This window comes from Vigna angularis, chromosome 1 (assembly GCF_016808095.1).
Source record: "Vigna angularis cultivar LongXiaoDou No.4 chromosome 1, ASM1680809v1, whole genome shotgun sequence".
In the NCBI taxonomy this organism is placed as follows: Eukaryota; Viridiplantae; Streptophyta; class Magnoliopsida; order Fabales; family Fabaceae; genus Vigna; species Vigna angularis.
Window position 1 is genome coordinate 26,743,419 of NC_068970.1, and position 23,244 is coordinate 26,766,662.

At 32.4% G+C, this 23,244-nt stretch overlaps 1 protein-coding gene and 2 non-coding genes across 4 annotated transcripts; all 3 read left to right on the forward strand.

The window, feature by feature from the left end:
- Positions 1-12,930: 12,930 nt before the first annotated feature.
- On the forward strand, positions 12,931-20,054 carry LOC108334250 (uncharacterized). Of its 2 annotated transcripts, none has more exons than XM_017570005.2 (3): positions 12,931-13,237; positions 19,234-19,523; positions 19,695-20,054. In XM_017570005.2, exons 2-3 carry the CDS (start codon positions 19,416-19,418, stop codon positions 19,788-19,790), a joined length of 204 nt encoding a protein of 67 aa, XP_017425494.1. In that variant the 5' UTR covers positions 12,931-13,237; positions 19,234-19,415; the 3' UTR covers positions 19,791-20,054. The 2 variants fall into 2 exon arrangements, with proteins under 2 accessions (XP_017425494.1, XP_017425484.1); XM_017569995.2 differs by having other exon boundaries at positions 12,935-13,237; positions 19,279-19,523.
- LOC128195075 (small nucleolar RNA snoR86) lies at positions 14,424-14,543 on the forward strand. The gene has a single exon (XR_008246648.1). It is a non-coding gene; the product is annotated as a small nucleolar RNA snoR86 (small nucleolar RNA).
- A 2,765-nt stretch (positions 20,055-22,819) lies between the features above and the next one.
- Positions 22,820-22,945, forward strand: LOC128195074 (small nucleolar RNA snoR86). The gene has a single exon (XR_008246647.1). It is a non-coding gene; the product is annotated as a small nucleolar RNA snoR86 (small nucleolar RNA).
- Positions 22,946-23,244: the final 299 nt, after the last annotated feature.

Sequence of the window (23,244 nt, forward strand, 5' to 3'; positions counted from 1 at the left end):
AGTTCAACAAAAAAACAACAACAAACATGTTCAACAAATTAGTTATTCAAAACGAAAACGAAAACAAACCTTCAAAAGGTGGGTTCGTCGGAATAAAGTGTTGCCACCAATGAGAGAGAAAGCAGAATGCGCCTATGAAAGAAGGGAACACGAAAATAATCGGTCTAAACAAACAAAAATCATACCTAAAGTAGTTAATTAACATGCATTTGTAACAAAGGAAAGAAAGATTACATGTGATGGTCGTTAAACTTCGTTCCAGAAAAGTTTGAGCAGAGAAGAGAGTATCACGCGCTAAGATAAAGTGAATGAATTTTCAATCTCCCGCTCAAATTTTTATTGAATTCACTAACATTTTAACATCTAACGATGGGACATTCGAGACATCTAATTTTAGGGAATTCGACATCATATGAAAATAAATTTTCACCTTCACGACAAGCATTTTCACAAAATTTGCACAATATCACAAATTGATGTCGATTTACAATTTTAAATGATGTCTAATAATTGCATATATTTACAAAAATTTCACCGGTCATTTTTAATGTTGGCTATTTAGTAGTTGGACGTTGAACGCGTGACGTTATACGTTGTTTTTGCACTAGTGTTTATAAAAAAATATGTATATTTAAACGCTAAAAACTTATTTTTCATATATTAATTTTGAATAGTTATAAAAAAATATTTTTGTAATATCTCAGAAACTTTATCTCCAGAGATAAAAATAAGAAAATATAATTTATATTTTAAAAATTACTAATTGTAAGTTTTATATTTCTAATATATAGCAAAAAAATTGTTATGAAACGTTGTCATTTTATTAGGACATAAAAGCATTGTATTACATATTCAGCATGTGATAAATATTTGAGAATTGAAATTTATGACTGTAAAATATGAAGAAAATGTCGAATTATTAATTCTATGAAATTGTGATATTTAAGTAAAATATGTAATTAAGTAATTCTCATATGCAGCAAAGGTATATGAACCTAACTAAAAATTCCAATAATCCCTTATGATTATGAAAGAGGTTAATTGGGTCATATTTGTTGGGAAATCTCAAGTGGATCTTTATTTTTTCAACTGTCTCAATTTGGTTTGTATATTTGAAACATTGTCTCAATTGGGTCCAAATATTTTAAAATTTGAACCAGTTAAGCTCTATTCATTAAGTTTTCATAGACAACGCTAAAATTTGCTGACGTGGTGCACACTTAATCTGCTCATGTAAAACTATTATATTATGTGAAATTTTTTAACTAAATTAACAATTTTTGACGTGGCACAAAATTGAATTAGTAATGTTAGGAATTTCTTATGATTAGAAATTTTTTAAGTAAATAGGGTTAGAAAAAGGGAATTAGATTTGATCAGTGAACACAATAGACAAACACACGAGAGAAGACAAACACAGGAATCTAACCCAACCATCAAAACCTTGGTAGCCACCGCGTAGCACCTCCACTGAAACCTGCAAAACAGAAAAATCAAACTAGCCTCAATCCATTCCACACTACAACACCCAACACTTGCAGTTCCGGGTCCGTTAACTCTGCCTTCAAGGCTTCTTCCAATTCCATTGATTAGCTTGGCAGAGAGATGCTCGAGATGAGATTGAGAGACCACGACGAAGACAAGGTCTGTACACTGTTACCCTTTTTCATCTTTTTTTTTTTCATTTTTTTAATTCAAGAAGCATCATCTCGCAATTCATCTTTTTCCTGTTCCATTCTCTTCTTCGTTAACCAGTATCAAATGTGCTCGGGACACAAACACAAGTTTTGAAAACACCTTCTCCTGAAATTTTATTTTTTTTCCTACCTTTTTGTTGTTTCTGTTTCAGTAGGTTTCAATCGTCCCTGGTTTATATTCTATAGGATAGTGAGCATGACATCATCGATGGTGTGTGGTCAGTGTGTGTGAATTAGGGATTGGAAGAGAGCCACTGATGGAAGCCTAATACATTGCGGCCAGCTTCGGGACAAAGGTTTAGGGTTTGAAGAATAAAATTTGGGGTTGGAGTGATGTGGAGTAGCTGAGGTGGAGGCGATTCGAAACTGAGATAGGGTCAGAGTCTGGTTCTTTCAAAAGCTTAGAGGAGAGGTTATGTGCAATTTGGTCTATTTGGGTAACCGACGAGAAATGTCTGGTTATCAATCTCTTTGGAACTTGGAATTCAACATCCCAAAGTGAGCTGCATTAAAAAAAAACACAATTTTGTAGCCACCTAAATGTTGGCATCTTAGTCAAAATTTCCTTGTCTTCACGAGAAAAGATATGTGGACTCCCAAAAATTACACTTGATCCAGGGAACCATTGTTGAGTGTTCCACCAGTAAGTTAGCCATAACACGTAGTGGGCAACTGGAAGGGATCATTGGTCTTGTATGTTCTGTTGGCCATAGGCTTCAATAGTTAAGTTTGCGGGAAGACCAGCTCACCACCGTCAACAACCATCGTCGTCGCCATTGGTGAAGGGGTCCTTTCCAGTTGCGACACGCCTCTAACCCTATTTCATTAAAAATCTCCTAATCTAAAGAAATCCGTAATCTGAACAATTAAATAATATAACATAAGACGTCATATAACACTTATACAAGACTTAATAACAAATTAAATAACAAATTCCACGTCAGCAAATTTTAACGTCGTTTGTGAAAACTTAACGGACAAGACTTAATTGGTTCAGTTTTACAAATATATGGATTCAATTGAGATAGTTGAAAAAACGATGATCCATTTGAGATTTTTCAACAAATATGAGGATGATATGAGGATTTAAATCATCTAATATCACCAGTGCAGAAATGGCCTTTAACGTCACCCCAGAGACGGTCGTCCTCAACAGCCCCAACGTAAATAATTGACTGGTGGCATATCTATAAATAAGTGAAACTATCGACGTCCGTTGTGTGGGGGGACGGACGTCTATAATATTATAGACGTCCAAGACCCACCCACGGACGTCTAAGAGGCTAGACAATCACCTCTTCAACTCCCCTCTGTCAGCCCTTAAACGTCCGTTGTGGAGGGGGACGGACGTCTATAATATTATAGGCGTCCGTCCCCCTCCACAACGGACATTTCGGGTGCTGACAGGGTGGTTGAAGAATTAATTGTCTTCAGCCCCTTAAACGTCCGTTGTGGAGGGGGACAGACGTCTATAATATTATAGGCGTCCCCCCCCCCACAACAGACGTTTAAGGGGCTGAAGACAATTAATTCTTCAACCACCCTGTCAGCACCCGAAATGTCCGTTGTGGAGGGAGACGGACGCCTATAATATTATAGACGTCCGTCCCCCCCCTCCCCTCCCCCACAACGGACGTCAAGAGTTTCACTTATTTACTTAGATAGGGCTTTGATTGGTATTTTTTTTTTCTTAGTGATATGAAGGGAGCGCGCCTGGGTATGTTACAAAAGGGGAAGGCAGGGTACTTCAAATGGCGAAACGAAGGGCTAAATAGCGCCAGTGATTCTCTGAGCCGGTCTGGATTTTCAACACCCTTTTCCTCTCTTCCTTACCGGGAGGGCAATCTTATGGCCTTCACCTCCTGCCCGTCCCGGAAATAGAACCCAGCCCCCCCTTCTAATCCATTCATTTCTGCAAGCAGGGGGGATCTTCGATGCTGTCATTTCAAAATGTCTGCTTCAACCGCAGTGTCACCTCCCAAAAAGCAAAGTTGGCTTGACGAGCACAGATGCGAGGAAGCGGGAGCAAAGATAAGCGCTTTTGCTACTGAGAAAGCGAACCGTGACGGTTCAAGACTTAGCCGAGCGTTAGCGAAGCTAGATTTAGCGAGAGGCTTCGAGTTAGCGAAGCGCTATAGTAGCGCCGGCCGAAGCCCTATGTGCTAAAATGCTGAGCCAAGGACGGACGTCTACGGGGAGGGAAGAGATGGACGTCTCTGGGGACGTCAGACGGGCACGTCGGACGTCTACGTGGACGTCCGAGTGTGTACATCGGACGTCTGGATAGGCGTCGGGCCTGACACATCGGACGTCTATATACACGTCCGATGTGGACCCCCGACGTCTAAGTAACGTCACCCACAAAGACGTCGGGAGAAGATCGGACGTCAAAAGGCCAAAAGAACGGACGTCTAAAGCCCTTTCTGCATTAGTGTATATAGAAAAAAAATTGTGATGAAACGTTGTCATTTTGTTAGGATATACAAGCATTGTATTACATATGATAAATATGTGAGAATTGAAAAATATGACTGTAAAATATGAAGAAAATGTTGAATTATAAATTCTATGGTATTTAAGTAAAATATGTAATTAAGTAACATATGCACCAAAGTTATATGAACCTAACTAAAAATTCCAATAATCTCGTTTCAAAGCAACCATGATTATAAAGATTCCAATAATCTCTTCTTTGTTTCAAAGCAACCATGATTATAAAGAGGTTAATATTGGCTAATTCGTTGAATGTCTCCATGAGCTTACGTTGATAATTAACTAGAATAACTTGACCCAAAACAATGAACTTAAAATAATGAACTTTTTGGACCCAAAATGTCAATGGAAGTGCAAAATGAAAGTGATTTAGTGAAAAAATAGACAAACTTTTTATTTTCTTGACCAAATTTGCCAAATCAATTTTCTTTACACATGTTTGACAATTATTCACGTCGCGTTGCATGTTTGAAATTCATTATGTAAGTTTAGAAATTATTAATGGTAAAGCAGAAGGAGTGGACTTCAGATATTTCCGTCTTTTTATATTATTGTTTTGGGTTTGTAAAAACAAATATGGTGTTAAACTCGATAAATCTTATAAATTTTCTGAGATTATATATTAGATAAAATAATTCATTAATTTATTTTGATTAATTAAAAATTAATTAGAATACAATATAATCCAATTTATCTAATAAAAATTCAATTTCTTCGTTAACAATTTTTTTTATGGATAGATATTATAACATCACAACGCTCCATACTATTTCAATAACAAATATACATACAACAAATATTTACTATTTTCATTATTTATATATACTCAATAAAAGAATTTACATGCCTACTGTATTTTAAATAACTAGAAGTAAACAGAGGTTGTGTTCGACCACTCCAATGACGACATCGTTTGCTTCGAGTGCAACCTCGTCCACGAGTCTCACTCCATCGACGACACCTCCGAGAGGCGTACCTTCGCCAACAAGTCGGGCGACAACGATTCCAATCTTGTCGGTGGTTCCTTTAACCCTCTCACGGATGACACCCTGTCTGATTATATATATATATATATATTCAAAATCATCTAAGTATATTAAGTATAATTACAAAAAAAATGAGATTTTAACACCTCGTTAATAAAATAATAATAATAATAAATAAATAAAAATGAAGATATAAAATTCTCACTATTAAAAAAATAAAAACAATAAATAAATAAAAATAAAATTATAAACACTTCATTAATAAAATAAAAATAAAAATAAATAAATATGAAGGTATAAACAATCTCACTAATAAAATAAAAATAATAATAATAAATAAATAAAAATGAAGTTATAGACACATCACTAATAAAATAATAACAATACACGTTATTAATAAAATAGTAAAAATAAATAAATAAATAAAAATTAAAAGTAAGATACCAAAACAAATCAATCAATAAATAAATAAAATATATAAAATGATAAATATTTTGCTTCCATTGCCTTATAAATTCTTTTAGAACTTGTAAGTGATGAATGATGAAGAAGATAAATAGGAAAATAGAATTTGATGTAATGAAGAGTTTAGATATAGAAAAGGAAGTGGTGCGTTAAAGAGAAAATATTTGGATATTGATAAAGTGGTGGATAGAAATGATGAATGTAGAAAAATTATAAAATATTAGTGAAATAGTTAGATAAAAAAAATTATGATTGATGAAGTAATTAGGTAAAAATAATAAAATAATATGGCTAGAGTAGGTTGGGCTTGTAGAGTAGGTTGGGCTTGTCCAAAAATTTTGAAGTTATGAGCATAAAATTTAGGGTGTTTTACCTGCACTTCCAAGAGTTTCATCTTGCACTTCCAAATTCTATAAATATCCTTGTAATTAATTAGGTCTGTATTAAGTTAATTTGATCAAAATAGTTGACCAATTCAGTGATGCATTAATTAAAACAGCATGGAATATATACTTCCTTCTTCACTTTCATGCCTTCACTTTCTTTCTGTTTGCACCTCCATTTCGTTTCTTTTCCTTCTTTTTTTCCGTTTTGCTAACCTTACTAGTGTTAGAGACAATTGGAAGTGGTGGTTCGAGACAGAGTGGTGATGATTGACATTCAAGTTGAGAAAGTGTTTTTTTTTTTTTTAAGATTTTGACGCAAACAAGTATATGGATTTACTCTTAAATTCATAGTAATCAGATATGAAAATCCAATGAATAAGTCGAAATTCGATCTGATATTAAAATCTGATTTTCTTCAGATGTCAAAATCTGATAAAGAAAAAAAAATCAGACTTTGAAATTTGATGTTCTCTCACATTTTCATATCCGAAATATACTTTTTTTTTTTCTCTTACATTTTGACATCGGAGGCATATTTCGCATTTACATATTCAAATCGAGACATACATGTTTTTTAAATTTTATTTATTTTAAACTCTTCGCAGGTCAATAACCGAGACATGTTTGTCTCGCACATATCCGATGGAGGCATAATGTGTTTTTTAAGTTTGTTTATTTTGAATGTTTAATTGTATTATATTATTTTAAAATTTAAAAGTTTATTAAATTATTTTAAAATGTTTAATTATATTATTTATAATGTAAAAGTTTGTTTTTTTAAATATTATATTATACTATTTTAAAATTTAAAAGTTTATTTATTTTGAACTAAAAAATTTATTAGATTATTTTAAAATGTTTAATTTCATTATTTATAATTTTTTTCATTAAATAATTTGTATGAATATTTTAAATTTATTAAAAATATAAATTTATTTAAAATTCATATGAAAAATGTTTAAAAATTATTAGGTAGTTTTAACTATTATTATTTTGGTGTTTTAATTTTTAAGTTTATTAGATTATTTTTTTGATTTTATAATTTAATTATAAATGTTTAATTTATTCTATTAGTTTTTCATTTTGTTAAAATTTTGTTATATAACAAATTATATGACTTTTTTTAAATTATTTTAAAAAAATTGTATGTAAAATTGATATCAAAATTTTGAATGATTTTTTAGGTACTTTTATGTATTATTATTTTGGAGTTTATTTTTAAGTTTATTAGATAATTTATAATTGTTTCATTTATTGTATTAGTTTATAATTTTATAATTTAATTATAAATATTGAATTCATGGTATTAATTTTTTATTTTGTTTTTTTATAATGAAAATTTTAAATAAATATTAAATAATTATAAATTAAAAGAGAGCAATGAAGAAGAATGAAATCCAAGACAGTAGTAAGATGAGAGAGAAACCTGAAAATGAAACTAGTTAAGAATTTTTTACCATATTTTTTTCATTTTTAGCAAATTAAAACAAACTAAAAACGTTTTTAATTAGTGATAAAATAGACATTTTTTATTTATTTTGGAGGTACAAGATGAAATCCGGGTAGGTGAAACTCCTAAAATTTATTAGATTAGATTAGTTGGCCCATTAGAAGGATTGGTAAATATGTAAAAATGGTGCGAGCGAGTTTCAAAATACTAACAGCAAGGGTGCAATATAAGATAATAATAATAATATATTTTGTTTTTTTGAAAAATGGCATACATAAGATTACATTAATTGTGAGAAGTTATAATTATAAACACCACACTCAATAAATTAAATGAATAGAATAATAGATATAAAATAAATGAGTAATGATACATGTGATATAACTCAACTTTCGTTCATATCCAATCTTGATTTTAATAAGGTTTCTGTTGGATTTTCTAACAAGTAGAACATAATTTTTATGTATTATTCTAACATAAACAATTCAATCATAATGAATTACTCGATTATTGATCCTTGAATCTCAATCGTCGATCTTTGATGTCTATCTCTTGATGTCATCATTAACATCTCACACATAAACCTCTGGTCTATCCACTCATTAGCATCTATGCTAACCAACTACTTAATATAACCATTATAGTAACACCACTCTTAAGTTAGCATAACCTATAACATTTTCAATATTATGATCATCATCATAGATATACCACTATCATGATTATCCCAATCATGATTAACACCGTGAGCATCACCAAATCATGAACTTCATCGTGACAAGACTCAGTCACATTCATGTACCTTACCTCACCTGCTTGTAGTCACTCGTTAATCACACACACACTATTTTGCATTCCATCTTCAACTCATGCTTCAATCTCAACCATAAGTCAAACATGAACTTAAACACAACCACTAATCTCAATCTCTGATTATCATCACATTCCACAGCTCCTCAAGCTTAGGCCATGTTCATTCTTCATCAAAACGCACTATTTTCAATAAAAATACTGTAGGATAATCGATTACCATAAGTGATAATTAATTATTTCCGAAACATACACATGTACACAAATTACACTATGATGATCGATTATCATTTAAGATAATCAATTATTAGTGGTTTCGCACAACAAATCACCATAATTTATCATGCATTAAGGGATAATCAATTATCATTCTAGATAATCAATTATTCCCACAAATAATCACATTCATGGACCAAAAAACCTAAGGTCCAACCCTCATATATGAATTCCAAATCACGTGAAAACATGCTTAAGACATTATACATGCATATATCTCTTGTACATACATAGATTCACACTCATATGCACACAATATATCAAAAGAACCATCCAAAACCTCGTAGGAATTGGTATCGCACAACAAAATGTTTAAAAGCGTGTAAACGAATACAAAACCAAGTGGGGAGGGGTGAATTGGTTCTATTAAAAACTTTGTTTTCCCTTTTAAAATTTTCTTCAAACAAATTAAAGTAAAGAGACGAAGAGATAAAGAAAATCACACAAATGATTTTTATACTAGTTCGAATCAAAAGATTCCATGTCTAGTTGTTAATTTTAAATGATTAACTTTTCTCTAAAATCAGTTTGATGTTACAAGATGTATAAAGAACTAAACAGAAGAGAAAACATCTTTCTTCGACACACGAGGGAATAAAGAAAAACTTGAACAACTTGGTAGAGAACCACTTTCACCTTAGATGCACTAAGACAAACTTCTTCTTCTTCAAGAACTTGATAAAGCAATCACTTAAAACACTAGAGCTTCCTCAAAACCAATTTTGTACTCTATAATAGTTTAGGTAAATTTGTTAAGGTTGTGGAGACTTTTATTTATAGGCCAAGGGTTAGAAAATGAAAATGCAGTTCCCAATTGCCAGTTATAATCGATTACCAAAAGTGATAATCGATTATTATAGGCCGTCATAGGTTTTTTAAAAAATGATAATCTATTATCCTTAGTGATAATCAATTATTGTCGAACCTTGGACAATTGTAGCTTTTGATGATAATTGATTATTATTGAAACAAAATCTCTTTTTAATTCTACTTATGATAATCTATTATTTCCGTAATAATCGATTATTGCTTAGACAAAACTATACTAAAAAATAAGTTACATGATATTTAAATGCTTACAATTAAAAGATAAGTCCTAATACAAATGATTCTACAAGAAGTGCTTTAATAATTTCTTTAGGTTTCCAAGTACACGAGAGAATGAATAAGAGGCTGAGAAACAACAAGGCTGAATTGAAGAAGAAAAAGGACAAGAGATTGAAGGAGTTTGAGGAATCCTTCAAGTTTTGAAAAATTGTGATTCTTTTTTCAACACTAAATTTTGTGTCTGAATAACTAAAATAAAATAAAAAAGTATTTAAAAAAAACGAAAAAGAAAAAGTAAATAAACACAAATAATAAATAATAACCAGACAATTCTTTCTTTTTCATGATGTTTATTTTGTTTTACTTTGTTGCATTTTATTTATTTTTCGATGACTCTATTTGATTTCATTTTATTTGTTTCAAATTTTTATTTGATTTGGTTTTATCTTACTTTATTTTATTTTGTTTTATTTTAATTTATTTTATTTTTTTTATTATTCGATTTTGTTCTATTTTATTTTTATTTTTATTTTATCTCATTTTTAATTTTTCCTTTTGCTTCATTTTATTCTATTTTGTTTCATTTTATTTATTGTTTTTATACTTTGTTTAATTTAATTTATTTATTTTGTTAGGGATTCATCATTCAGGGGCACACATGAACCTGGACGGAGAAAATAGAAAATGTAAAGCATTGTCCAATGGGAGTTGCTCCCTCCACCCCACACATCTCTTCCTCCACCTCCCCTTTACTTTTTTGCCCCTTCCTCCATCTTTCCTTTACTATTTTGCCCCTCAGTAAAATTTTATTTTTAAAATTATTATTTTTTAATTTTATTCATTTATAACATATTTCAGTGATAACCTACGTAGTTCCTTGTATGAGTAAAATATTTTTCTGCAAAGCTTGATGATCGTGAAAAGAATTATCAAGCAATCTTCCTCTTGTTCTCGGTGCAGTACGTGGTACAGTGCGTTTGTGGTGTAGTGTCCTTGTGGTGGTTCCTCTCCAGGTACGTAGTCATAATCCTTCCTATAATCCTAAACCCTAAACCCTTCCCATACTTCCAATAATCCTTTTAATATCCAAGCCTATAATCCTTGCATGAGCCGCAAAACGCAGTAAAATAAAACCGAAACATAAAAGGAACACTGCCTCTGGACGGATGACATCCTTCAACGGATGTCAACATCCGTTTAAGGCGAAACGGATGTCGACATCCGTTTTGCCTTAAACGGATGTTGACATCCGTTGAAGGATGTCATCCGTCCAGAGGCAGTTTCCTTTTACGTTTCGTTTTTATTTTATTTGTTTATTTTATTTACAATAATTTATATTTAAATTTATAATTTTAAATGTTATATATGGTTAGTTTTTAAACGTAATAATTTTGTTAAAATATGAATTTGTTATAGATGATTTTTGTATCTTTAATTCTTTAATAATTTGATAATTATATAAAAAATTATTTATTACTCTATTTATATCAAATATATAATTTAATTATATTAATATTTTTATATTTGTTTGATTAATTATTAATTATGTTAATAAGGGTCATTATAATTTTGTAGGTGATTATTATTTAAAATGGATGAATATCTTCATATGGATTCTCAGATTGGTTGTAGTTTGAAATCTGATTTGTCTTCATCAATTAGCAAAGTTGTAGAGAGAGATTTAACAAATAGATTTACAACAAATGAAATATTTCATTCACGGGACCACTTAATTCAATGGGTAAGAGGGATGGCTTTTGATTTAGGATTTGTTGTGGTAATAGTAAGATCTGACATAGCTACTGGTGTACGGGGAAGAAAAACGTATGTCAAGCTTGGATGTGAAAGAGGGGGAAAATATAGGAAATACAAAGCTGATGCAGTGGCTAGTGTATACGGCACTCGTAAATGTGAATGTCCGTTTAGATTAAAGGGTAAACCATGTTCAGATGGGGCCGGATGGGTGTTGAAGGTGATGTGTGGACATCACAACCATGATGCCGAAGAATGGTCGAATGCCCCGATGCCCCTCATACGGATGTCATACAACTCCACTGTATGTCAGCGCATCCAACTGTGATCGAATCTCTGTGAGAGTGGAACTCTGCCTAGGGCTCTGCCACCTCATGGCACGTGGTGTGGTGTCATCGTAAGAAGCTACCAACCGCCTCCTCCCCATACTAGGGAAATGTTCGTATATCCAACTCTAAGAAACGGTAGGTCTTCTTCGAGCTTCGCCCTGCGACGAACTCTCTCCTCGAGAACTCTCTCCTCGAGAACTCTCACCTCGAGAATTAAAAGATGCACCACGTGTTCTTGCCATTTCTAACAATAATTTGTTTATTTAATTTCAAAAATTAAAATAAATTATTGTTTCAAATATCATTAATAAACTATAAAAAATGCAATTCAAAATAAATTAAACTAATAATAATTAATTTATTAACTTACAACAAAAATTAAATAAAAGAAACAATTAGCTAATTAATTAAAATAATATATTTAAATACATTTTCATTTAATTATTATTAAATTAATTATTATTACAAATACAAATTTACTATAAATAAAATAAATACAAATACAAATTTACTAATATTAAATAAATTAAATTGATAATATTTATTTTAAGAAATAAAAATAATTTAAATATATAAAAGTTTTCGTATCTAATTCTTAATCAATTTATTTACAAACTACAAATAAAAAATTTTATAAAATATTCAAATAATAATCTAAGTCAAAAGAAAATTTAAAAACATTTAACAATAAATATATCAAATATATAAATATATATTTCAGTTATAATAATTTAAAAACAATTAAAAAAGTAAAAAAAATGCAGCACAGCCGAAACGGATGTGGGATATCCGATTAGCCTTCAACGGATATCCCACATCCGTCGAAGGCAAACGGATGTCCCACATCCGTTTTAGCCTTTCGTGCACAGTAAAATCGTCAACAAACAGAGCACGGGGTGAAAGAACCAACCTGGAACGCAGATCTCGCTCTTCCACGCTGTTCCTCCGTACACGCTATTCCTCCGCACCAGTCTTGCTCCACACCAAAAGATCTTCTACAAAAACGAAAAACAAAGAAGAAATTGAGAAAAATGGAGAAGTTGGAGAGGTTACGAAAGTGAGGGAGAGGTTACGGAAATAAGAAGTGAGAGATGAAAATGAAAGGTTGGTAGGTGTAGGCAGTAAATAGAAAAAAAATAAATTTAAATTAATTAAAATATTAAAATAAAAAAAGTAAAAAAATTTTACTTTAGGACATAATTAGAATTATATAAAATTGAGTTAGGACATAATTATATAAAACTGGAGAGGTGGAGGGAGAAGCACTTGGGGGTGGAGGGAGCAACGCCCTTGTCCAATACATACAGAGAGGGGTTTTTTTTTGGGGGCAGCTAGGGGAAGGCTAGAGAAAACAAAAAAAATAGGAAGAAGTTTTGGAAACAGAGGGAGAGAGAGAGAGAACGGGGGAAATAAACCAAGAGAAATCTGGAGAGGGGTTGAACGCAAGCTAGAGGGAAGGGTGAGAAGAAAGGAGGAAGACACAGAAAACAAACCAAAAAGAAGGAGTCTGGAACAGAAGGGGAGAATTAGAGAAAACTTCAAAGAGGTATGTGACGAACTTGTATGAAATTACTATATGCATTAGTAATGGTTTAGACTCTTTTTAATAGTTGAAATGCGCTTTGAGATTCTACAATTACGTTGAGATTATTATTGGCTGTGATATTACCTCCCTTTCGTCACCCTTATCATTGATTTCATTCATCACCCATCAATTCACGTTACCTCTGTATCCTCCTATTCCTATTACTCTGTTACACCACACCAAAAACGGATTAATCATTCCACCCTCAATCATAAGCTCTTAATTTAAATATATAGTTAGCCAAACCAAGAAACAGAGGAAGAGAGGAACAATCATCAATGAAGAATAGCGGTACTTCTCTCTCGCGAACGAAAGGATATATGAAGGAGAGGAGATGACGCGGTGGTTGGCGAGGACTCCGGCGACGATCGGTGTCGCTGGTGATGCCTTTGGCCAGGCGGAAAACACGGAACGAGAACGACTCTGGACCGTGAATGCATCGCGAAGGGGAGAGACGACGCCGTGTTGCTATGAGCATCTCGCTGAAAGAAGAAGACGAGCGTCATGGAGAGAATGGCTTTCGCCTTTTAGGGTTTCGGTGGCGACCCCTGGTACAAACGGCGTGGGTTCATCGAGAAGGGAGGCTGCTCTCCTTCACCTAGGGTTTGCGGGTTTCTGAAGAAGAAGAGAAAATGAAGGTTTGGATCCCTGGTTGGACTTGGACCGCACAGGCCCATCAATCTAGTGTTTAATACCCTCAATTTAAAATTAAATAATGAAATGAGTATTCGATCACTTATCAAGTGTAGTGCTTGATACCTTAAATTTAAGAATAACAATGGTATGAGTACTTGTATGGTAGTTTGCATCATGTAATAGTGGTACCTTCAATTTAAGAATAATAATGGTACCATTACTCATACGACCGCATCAGAATAAAAGTAAATTAGATATGAGTACTTGTCTGATAGTCTGCGTCAGCTTAGTATTCAATACCTTCTTTTCCTCAATCATATCAAAAATACCAAAAATTCAAAATCTCCAAAAAAGCTAAAAACATTAACATTATCCTATAAATAATCTGAGTCAGAACTATCTGATCTTTGATTTTTTTATTGTGAATGAAAATATGTAGAAGAAAGGCTAGTTCTTGGTTCATTTCACTAAAATTCAAATCATTTCTCAAAATCATTCCTATAGAGAATTTCAACGAAGAGTTTAGAAAGAACTATGTACTCCTGATGAAGGTCGGCGAAAAGAATTGCGATTCTCCGTGCCTATCAGATTCACTTTGTTTTGATTATGGCCTCGAACAAGTCGCCACATGTTCTAGATTTTTCTTTTTCTTTTGATCAATTATTTTCACTGATATTTTGCAGGGTTTTTCATTTTATGAATTCATCCAAGTTAAGGTATTTGGATGTGATTTATGAATGAACTTGTGCTCAAACTTAATAAAGTTTGAATATATGGTTATCGAATAGTGATAAGTGTGAAATATATGGTTATTTAAAATCTAGATTTTGAAGTTTATTTAGAGTGGAAAATATGGTCATCTATAAAGCAAACTGGTTTTTATATACCAAGATTGTGTCGGAAGATGACTAAATTCATCTTATGTCCTCCATTCCGTTAAAACACATGAAATCTTGTGTTCATGCAGTACTATAACATCGGGGGATACACATTTTATTTTATTTTAATGTTCGATATCCTTTTTGCAAGACGTTTATAATTCGAAATGATAGGAAATAGAAGTTAAGGACTAATGGATTGAGAAAATAAAATCAAATTTGTTTGATAACTGGTAATAAGGGAAGAAATTAAAGAAGCTATTTGAAACAAACCTAAAATACCATGTTTCATACCCATTGGACCAAATTCAAATGAAATCAAACTTGTTTGATAACTGGTAATTAGGGAAGAAATGAAAAAAATGCTATTTGAAACAGACCAAAAATATTCATACCCATTCGACCAAATTCAATTTTCCATTTTTGTTGATTTTCACCGAGTATGACTTTGCCTCTTTTCTTACTCTTAAGGCTTTTGAACATATTCCTTTCTTTTGTCATGGGTCATGAGCTATCACTGTCTAGGTACAATCACTATATCATCTTGATACCATTGTTTTGTTTGCAAGATAAATTGTTTTATGTTTAAGTACCTCTATGGAGTTGAATGCTTGTTTTTAGTGTGTTTTCATAGTCCTTTTTAGGAATGCCATTAAACAATCTATTTTGGTTATGATACATGTGATTTAACTCAGCTTTCGTTCATATCCAATCTTGATTTTAATAAGGGTTCTGTTGTATTTCCTTACAAGTAGAACAAATAATTTCTCACGTATACTTGTTTGGGATACAACTTTCCTTAAATAAGTGTTATAATTGATTAGGTCTATTGTCTTATTCTTGTCTTCCTTAATAGAACATTTTCCAAGACTTTTGAAAGTGATTATTTCTTAGTTTTCTCAAACTCGTTTGGAGTTTCAACTTTTTGTTTCAAATCCTTGTTCTTCTCCTCTCCCACCGTTATGTTTGATCTCAAGGTTTTCTTCTAAAAGACCATATGATGTTTCAAAATTTTATTTTAAACACTCAAGTTAAGACATGATTTTAAAATCCTCTAAAAGACTTCTTAAAACATGCTAGCTTGCAGTATTGGAAGTAACTTAATGATATGCTTCAGTAATAAAATGAATGTTAATGTAGTCTAAGTCATCGGAAGTTTGGTTAGGCGTTGTATTTTTGTCAGTATCAAACCATGGCCCTCTTCTTCCTTTCCATCCTCAAATCTATAGATGTCAAGGTCTTCCCATATGGATATGAGACTTCCCTTTTTCTTTGTCCTGCTCAGAACATTCTTACCCAAAGCGTTAAGGCATTTTATGACGAGAGTAAATGAATTTCTAATATGTTTCCTTAGACTCTCTAGTATTGTATTGTCTACCTTTCCTACCATGTTTGAGTACTTTTTAAACTTATTTGTAAGGAAGGAGAAATCATCATCATTATCATCTTCATCTAATATTTTGGCATCTGATGAATCGTTTATGATAATTGACACCTTGGACGGAGAAGTTTTCTTTTGTTTTTGAATGCTAATGGTTAAATGGGTGTTGCGGTTGCGGTGAAACACCTCTTCATGTACTTTCGGAACTCCAATGATCTCTTCTAAACATAATTTATCAAGTTTCATAGATAGGTTGTTTCTTAAGATCTCTATTTTGGGGGAGTAATCTGGTCAATGATATCGTAGCTATCAATCATTCTTTCAATTACTTAAGATTGAACTGTAAAATAATTCTAGAGGGCTTGATTGATCCCTCTCACAATCTTCTATTTATAAGAATAAATTGATACACAAGTACATGATAAATAGGGTAACCCTAGACACAATATAATCATGATAAATAGGGTAACCCTTGACACACTATAATGATGATAAAATAGGATAAATATCCTAACACTCCCCTTCAAGCTGGAGCATACAAATTGTATGTACCAAGCTTGGAACAAATAAACTCAATCCGAGGACCCCTTAATGACTTGGTCAATACATCTGCGAGTTGATCGTTTGACCCAATAAACTCAGTACATATTTCTTTGGTTAACAACTTTTCACGAACAAAATGACAATCAATTTCTATATGTTTAGTCTTCTCGTGAAACACTGGATTTGATGCAATGTGGAGAGCAGCTTGATTGTCGCAATACATCTTCATAGTATGGATGTCACAAAATTTAACCTCTTGAAGGAATTGTTTCACCCATATAAGTTCACATGTTAGTGATGCCATTGCCCTATACTCGGCTTCCGCGGCTGATCGAGCTACTACATTCTGTTTCTTACTTTTCCATGAAATAATGTTTCCTCCCAGAAAAACACAATATCCTGTAGTAGACCGTCTATCAATAGGTGAACCTGCCCAATCTGCATCACAATACCCAGAGACCTGAATGCTTTCTTTATCTTCATATAACAATCCTTGCCCGGGAGCCTTCTTTACATACCTTAGAATGCGAATGAGAGCATTCCAATGGTCAACACATGGAGCCTGCATGAACTGACTAACCACACTAGTTCATGCGCTTCTTGAGTTTGAGGTACCGGGACACGCAGAAGGCGAGTGGTCAATGTTTCCATAGAGGGGACCTCATGACTAGTTAGAAGTTGATCTCTGAGATGATCAAAATCGGGATGTAGGGCACGAAGGATCAACACCATGTAAAATTTGTCTAGTTTCTTTTTGATATCCACTAATGGATCTACTTCCAAAAACATCCTAAGTTCTTCGACAGCAGATTGGGCTTCAGCCATGAAGGACACCATATCATGGTCTGCCATTTTAAGAGATGCAAGCTTGTTCGTAGTGTCATAGAGACGTTGAATATCGTTGGCATAAATGCTTTGGGCTTTCTTCCAAAAGGAGTGACAAGTTTTGAAAGCCCTCAAAGATACAAGAAGTTTGGGTTCCACTGATTGCCATAACAGGGCACACAACTGGAAATCTACTTGTTTCCACTAATCAGCTTTTTCAGTAGGCACATGGCTTCCATCTCGCTCAAGGCGATCATAATGCCCTTGGCCAAGGAACCACATCTCAACGGCAGCAGACCATGACAGATAATTTTTTCCATTTAGCTTCTCGGAGGTAATTGATGGACTTCCAGAGAAGGAAAGAGTACTGCCAGACGCCATTTTTGAAGAAGACGAATAGTACTAGCGAGGAACAAGAAAACCCTAAGGGTTTAGATGAAGGAAACTGTGACAGTGATGGACGACGGTGGCCGGCAACGGCGGGCGGTGGTCGGCGGCGGCAGTGGCCGGCGACGGACGGCGGTGGCCGACGATGGACGGTGGCCGGCGGCGGGCAGCGGCGGACGGTGGAGGGCGACGAAGAACTGTGGCGCCGGACAGATATATATTACGAGACAGAAACCAGAGCGAGATCGACCCGCTGTGATACCAACTTAAGATTGAACTGTAAAATAATTCTAGAGGGCTTGATTGATCCCTCTCACAATCTTCTATTTATAAGAATAAATTGATACACAATTAGATGATAAATAGGGTAACCCTAGACACAATATAATCATGATAAATAGGGTAATCCTAGACACAATATAATCATAATAAATAGGGTAACCCTTGACACAATATAATCATGATAAAATAGGATAAATATCCTAACACAATTAATAGATTTAAGTTTATTGATGATAATCCAAAAGCTGTAGAATATGACTTGAATGCTTTGAGTCATGTTGAATAAGTCATATATTGGCAAACTACAGGAATCAATATATTCCTCTAAACATCTTTTGATCCTTCATGTGTTGATTTCTTACTCGATGAATGCTTAAAATGTAACGCTCTTATGTGTCATATATCTGAAGATGAATATGACAATATGTTAAAAGAGATGTCTAGTTTGCCAATATATGACTTGTTCATGATGCTACAACTTTATATAATATATTAAAAATATTTATAACAAACATCAATCACAACATTAAAAGTCTCATGATGCTACAACTTTATATAATATATTAATCACAAGAGCCAAAATATCTCAAAAGTTTTGTATTTATATTTATTATCATCAAGATGCTATCTACTGAGAGAATCCATCTATTCAAAAAAAGTAGACTTTCAAAGTTTCAACATAGATTATTCAGTTTCATGTTCAAAGAACTCATCTAAACTTTGCTTTTTCATGAGTTTTATATTTAGCCTATGAAGTTTGATATTTTAATTTTGTTTAATAGGATGAGATTTATAAAGCATTCAATGTATATGATATCCTCTTTTGATTTAGTTTTGGTTGTAATTAGGATTATTGAAATAAATCTAAATTGAGTAAATGGTTATCAAATGAGTAAACTCTTAAAAAAAACGCTAAATTGCATTATTTTTCAGTTTAGTATTTATAAAACTAGTTAAACTTAATTAAACTCTGATTTATTATATTACGAAGCTAATTTATTTTTTGGTTTGTTCTGATATCTCAGAAAATAGTTAAGAGGAAGAACTAAAGATTTTATTTTTTTGGTCAGAGGAAAGTTGAAGATCCAATTACTTGTTTATTGTGAAAATTGGGCCAGTGTAAGATTTCCAAAACAGAAACCCCATACCATTAAACACTGAAACTGAAACCATTCTCTGCACAAATCAAGAGTGAAGCTAACAATAAATGAAGCCTGTTTCTCAAAAATGGGGTTACATTCGAATCATGGCCGGTACAATCCTTGGAGGCATCCTCGGATTCTACGTTATGCACCGTGTTGAATCTAACTACAAGGTTAGCATACCTTCTCTCTATTCTTTCTTTTCAGTTGCTTCTTTAGCCTCTTCAATTTTATGGCTTTCTGAAGCTACCTAATGGAGGCTCGTTAGGGTATTCAGAAACCCTTTTCCCTTTTCTCTTTAAAGATTTTTTCTTTTTCGTTTGTTTGATATGGTGTATGTGCAGGAGAGAATGAATGAGAGGCTGAGAAACTACGAGGCTGAATTAAGGAGGAAAAAGGACGAGAGATTGAACGATTTAGAGGAATCCTCCAAGTTTTGAAAAATCGTGGTTCTGTTTTCTTAATTTTTTATTTTCTCTTTTTCTTTCTACGTTTGATTTATGAGAAAAATTAGAAAAATTGCTTCTATGTATACTAACGAGGTGTAGTTTGCTCATTTACACATCCTTTTAAAATTAGATACCATTAAACACTAATATACTTTCATTTTGTCTTTGATCATTTTAAGTAGTTACATTGATTAAATCTGGTGGTACTCAACTCCTACTATCTGAACTTTATGACATGTGACATCAATTTGGAGTGACTTGTATCTCTCTACTGCATTTTCTGATACAATGAGATAAAGGAGTAAAGAAAGAGTGGAAATGTTTATTATGTAAAAACTGGTTTATTTTAAGAGCTAATAAGCTGGGTAACTTTCTGCAGGCGTAGTCTGTTTGGATGTGTTCTAGGGATGAAAGTTGCTAAACTGTCTAGTAACTAGGAAATACTAATCTCTGCCCTGTAGCCAAATACCTGGAATTAACTAAGTTGTGAACGTTATTGTTTTGAGATTGTTGGTCATGTTTGATGACCCCTAATAACCATTGCATGATACACTAATTTGGCGTATAAACATAATGCAGGATACTTGCTCTATTCAAGATAGAGTCAGGTTTTCTTATGCGGTCATGTGTATGTATTTTGGTGTTCATGTATGTATGGAAACATGAAGAAATTTGTGCTAGTTATACGGTACCTCATTGCGTAGTATTAGGTGTCTACATGCATGATGGAATGTGATTGGCAGGGTGTAATTTAAGTCTGATAGAATAATTTCAGAACTACAGATACTACTATGCAAGCCATTCCATCTACATGACGCTAATGTTTTACTGCACTAATACCCTTTGTACTCCGTTGGGCATTGACTTTTTGATAAGGTTAAAAAGAAGAGAGTAAATTATTATTTAAGGGATGCCTAGGATATATGACTTAAGGATATGGTTGCATCAGTAATAATGCTGTTGTCTCGTAAGCCTAGTACAATGGTTGAGTAGATAAGGCTGATATGCTGTTCTGTTATGGGTCTGATTGAATTATGTGGTTGTGATGAAGCATCTATGTATTGTTTTTACATGCAAAGTATCTGTCAGATTCCTTGTAGTAGTTAGTTCTGTTTGATATTTTTTTTGGGTTACTAGTTCCGCTGGGCTTATGAGTACATATGTAGCTATAAAGGATGGAGGTGTGCTGATATGTATCAATTATAAATTGAATTATCTGGTTACCTGAAATTGCTATCTGTTTAATATTGTTATTGTGGCCTAATGGAAAGTAGGAAATAATTGGTAATGGATTCAACATGGACCAAACGTAATATAGATTGGAATTAAAAATGTATGTAATTTCGGTGCTGTTATATGCTATATGTGGTGGGGATGATTTCATGCATTCCAGCCAGGAATTAATTTCTGGACTGTCAAATCTGTTTGGCGTTGGTTTTAGCTATTAAAACATTGGTTGCTTTAAATATTTTGGTGAATTGAGTCAATCTTTGGCCATTGACTGCTAATGTGTGATGATATATGACAGGGGAATGTGTTTAACCTCGAATTAAAATTTGTTTGGACTGAAAAAGAGATTGTAATATTATGATTTGTGACTATTTATGCAGTTATTGAGTTAGATTTTCCTTTTATAAACATTAACATCGACATTTCTTTTATGATTTTTATTAATAACTTTGAATTTATGAAAATTTTTATTTTTGTTTAGATTAAAATTTATAATTTTTTTCCAAACAAATAAAACGAATAGTGTATATATTTTTAATGTAGACACGTTTTTGTTTAAATTTTACTTATTTATAATATTTAATTTTACCAACTTCAGTATCGATGAAAATCAAATTGATCATACGAGATAAAAAATTCAATAATAAATAAATTATTCTTTAAAGAAATTTATTGAACTTCAAGTATATTATAAAGTTAAATCAAGACAACATGATAAATTATTTAGTGATAAAATTGTTAGGTGAGAGGTGATTGTGGAGTAACTTTTGTTATCATAAAGGAATCAAGATGCTATTTAGTTAAGTGATTAATAAATTATTTTGCCAATAATATAAAAAATTCAAAGTAATTAGTTGATACTAAAGTTTATGAATGACATAAAATGTTTTGATTAAATTAAAAATACTTATAATTCTTTTAAGAAAAGCATTGATCAAACAAAACAAATGATCTTTGTAATAAAATAAAGTTGCAAGTGAATGATTTGAGAAAAATGTTATTTTCTGCTATTATTATTACAAACACTGATAATAAAGCCCTTTCTTCCACGGCCATTATCGCACCCTTCTTCCTCTGCTTACACAGGTGGTCCTCACTCATCACTTTCTTTTTCCTCTATAGACATCTCCACCCATAACTTCATCCATTACAGAATCCAAAATATAAAATAAAATATACATTCTAATTTACATAATTTAGAATATAAAAATTAAAATTTATATTCTAAAATATTTTTATTTTGTATTTCAAAATATATAATCTAAAATATAATTTTTATTTTGTATTTTAGAATGTATAATAAAAAATACAAAATTTTTATTTTAAATTATATAATCTAAAATTTTTCTATTTCAAAATATATAATTGAAATACAATTTTTTCATTTTTGGTTATGTATTTCTGAATGCCTACATATATTCTGAAATTAAAAATAAAAAGATGAAATTATAATTTCTAAGTATATAGAGGTGTAGGAAGAAATTATGGATGTGCAGGAAGCTGCCCCGAATAACTAATTAAAGCCCATCGAGCCACTTTGAACCGAAATGAAGCCCCATTCCTTTAAGAACTATCGTGGCGCCTAGAACGAAATTAGGGTTTTCCGTTCCATTTAGCTATCTATAAAATCGGGGCACCACATCTCACACTCGTATCCTCCGTCTGTTCCGTCTTTGAAATTGGATAAGGCTTCTTGTGTTCAATTCTAATTCTGACCGTTCTGTACGTGTTTGAGTGCTTTTTATTGTATGTTTTTGTAAGTTTTTTGTTGAAAAGAAAGCCAATTTGCAGAGCAAGTGCGTGTATTATGTAAAAATGACGAAACTTGCATTGAAGGTTGGCGAAAAGAATTGCGATTCTCCGTGCCTATCAGATTCACTTTGTTTTGATTATGGCCTCGAACAAGTCGCTACATGTTTTTTTTTTCTTTTGATCAATTATTTTCACTGCTATTTTCCAGGGTTTTTCATTTTATGAATTTATCCAAGTTAAGGTATTTGGATGTGATTTATGAATGAGCGAAGCTCTTTAAATCTGTATACTGTGATGATTTGGTTTTCTAAACTGGGTAAATAAATAGTTATTTTTAAATCTAGATTTTGAAGTTTATTTAGACTAGAAAATATGGTCATCTATAAAGCAAACTGGTTTTTATATACCAAAATTGTGTCGGAAGATGGCTAAATTCATCTTTTGTCCTCCATTCCGTTAAAAC